Genomic DNA, 2,641 nt, shown 5'->3' with positions numbered 1-2,641 from the left:
TTAAAAAATAGAGACAGCTAGTTGTCTTGGCGCCTTCTGTCACAAGAAGATGTCTTCGGTCTTGGCTCCTTCTGTCACAAGAAGTTGTTAAGTCTTGGCTTTATTCTCCACCTGCAATAGACACAAGCAAAACGTGGTGAGTCCCAGATAACAAAGCCACGCATAAACAACTAACAATCCGTTTCATAAACATCCATTAACCATAAAGCATACAGACTCGACTCGAAGATTAAGCTAAAGACAGAACATTTCTAGATAAAGACTTAAGACAGAACATCCAAACATACAGACTTGCAACTTAAGACTCACGCCAACAGCTCAGTAAGAAGCTTAATTTTTAATTGCATTTCTAGTTCACTTAATGGCTCAGACTTAGCAACTAGGCGCTCAAGCAATTTTTGTTTGTTAAGAGTTGACTTCAAAGCAAAATCTTTCTGCCTAATCTCCCAAAAGCTTTGAAACTCCATCTTCTCCATCTCTTCCGCTTCCAAAGTCGCTTGCTTCCTCAGTGGCTTCTTTCCTTTTGCCTTTGCTGCTTTGACACTTTCTGGCCGAGCCATGGCTTCTTCCTCTTCGTGGCTTACAGGCACTGAGGTTGATGACTGGTCATCCAACTTCCTTCTCTTTGACATAACTTTATCCTTGGTAGCAGACGAAGAAATCCATTTCTGATCAAATCGTAGCTCTAACCAGGCATGATCTAATGTGAACTTGGCCTTGTGATCATTGAAGAAAATCATGTGAGGCAACTTCAAAACGTCATCCTCGTTCTGTCCACTCGATCTCTGCTTCGTTGCTGCTTCAAAACACCCAACAAACTTACACACGCCCTCATTAATCTTCCCCCATCTCGCTTTACAGTGTGTTGGCTCCCTCTTTTGCGCGCCATCCAGCTTTGGACTCGCAGCAAAATAAGCAGCAATGCGTTTCCAAAACGCAACTTCTTTCTGTTCATTGCCAATCACTGGATCTTTCGAGGTGTTCAGCCAAGCACTTATCAGCACCCCATCTTCTGTTGGTGACCATTTTCGTCTCTCTTTATGGTCAGACAAGATCTTTGCATCGTTGTTGCCATCTTCGGTCCATTGTGGACCGAACATAGAGGCCTCCGATGCAGAGACTTCAACAATTGGCTCACGGTGGACAGACTGATAAGGCTCACGAGGGACAGGCTGATAAGGGTTTTCAGTGATTGGTTGTTGACTATGTAACAGGTTTTGGAAGCTACAATGTTGACTATAAGGATCCATAATAGCTTTGGAGAAGGAAAGTAGATGGAGTTTTTAAGTTGTTGAAGTTTTGATGTTGATGTTTTTAAGCGACAATGTGTTGTAGTTTTAAAGGGAAGTTTTTATGTTGTTGAAGTTTTAATGTTGTTGTTGTTAATGTTTTTCAGTTGTTGAAGTTTTAAAAGGAAGTTTTAATGTTGTTGTTGTTAATGAAGTTTCGGACCATCAATATATATATCTATGCCTTCCAAAAAAACAACCACGCAAACTACTCACTTCGAACCATTTAATTCCCAACCATTTACTAACAACCATCTAAGCTAGCCACCATTTACTAACAACCACCTACTTAGACAAAAAATTTAATTTACCTCTTCTCATCTGTGCATTGAAAGACATAAGCTTTGATGGTTGTCTTCAGCTACCTTTCTTACACGCATATCCTCAGCCCTCGCACAACCAACAAACAAAGTTTAATTAAAACATTGTTCTCTGTAATGAGATAAACGAAAACAACAACAGAAAACTAAAAGAACTCATAACTTAAGCATTTCGATTCCACAAACAATCAATCCCAACATCGCTACTTAGTACAGAACAGAGGAAATATTAGGCATATCAGATCGAATCAAAACTCTAGTACTAACCTAACAGATTTCACCGTCTTCAATATTATGAAACAGTCATAAAAATCTAACAATTATTTTTACAAAAGACAAGGGATGGGAGATAAACCAAAATAGAGACAGCAGTAACAGAAAGATCGAATCAAACGGATGATTTCTTACTGATAAGGAGATCGAGACGAGATTCCAGAGAGATGACGAGGTTCGGGACAGAGACGAGACTATAGAGAGACGACCAGGTTCGGGACAGAGACGAGACTAGAGAGAGACGACGAGCTTTGATTCAGAGAAGCCGAGCTGCGAGAGAGACGCCGAGATTTTCGAGAGAGAGACGCCGAGATTTTCGAGAGAGAGACGCCGAGATTTTCGAGAGAGAGACGCCGAGATTTTCGAGAGAGAGACGCCGAGATTTTCGAGAGAGAGACGCCGAGATTTTCGAGAGAGAGACGCCGAGATTTTCGAGAGAGAGACGCCGAGATTTTCGAGAGAGAGACGCCGAGATTTTCGAGAGAGAGACGCCGAGATTTTCGAGAGAGAGACGCCGAGATTTTCGAGAGAGAGACGCCGAGATTTTCGAGAGAGAGACGCCGAGATTTTCGAGAGAGAGACGCCGAGATTTTCGAGAGAGAGACGCCGAGATTTTCGAGAGAGAGACGCCGAGATTTTCGAGAGAGAGACGCCGAGATTTTCGAGAGAGAGACGCCGAGATTTTCGAGAGAGAGACGCCGAGATTTTCGAGAGAGAGACGCCGAGATTTTCGAGAGAGAGACGACGAGGCTCGACAGA

The 2,641-nt window shown here is 42.5% G+C and overlaps 1 protein-coding gene across 1 annotated transcript; it reads right to left on the bottom strand.

Moving 5' to 3' along the window:
* Positions 1–305: 305 nt before the first annotated feature.
* On the bottom strand, positions 306–1,250 carry LOC106331172 (glutathione S-transferase T3-like). The gene has a single exon (XM_013769498.1). The coding sequence runs from the start codon at positions 1,248–1,250 to the stop codon at positions 306–308; it is 945 nt and encodes a 314-aa protein (XP_013624952.1).
* Between the last annotated feature and the right edge of the window lie 1,391 nt (positions 1,251–2,641).

This window comes from Brassica oleracea, chromosome C3 (assembly GCF_000695525.1).
Source record: "Brassica oleracea var. oleracea cultivar TO1000 chromosome C3, BOL, whole genome shotgun sequence".
NCBI classification, from domain to species: domain Eukaryota; kingdom Viridiplantae; phylum Streptophyta; class Magnoliopsida; order Brassicales; family Brassicaceae; genus Brassica; species Brassica oleracea.
The sequence above is the reverse complement of the archived record's forward strand: the minus strand, read 5'-3'. Positions and strand labels throughout refer to the sequence as shown.

Bases quoted from the DNA above. Each gene is read 5' to 3' on its own strand.
- LOC106331172 (XM_013769498.1), bottom strand. From the start codon at position 1,250: ATGGATCCTTATAGTCAACATTGTAGCTTCCAAAACCTGTTACATAGT.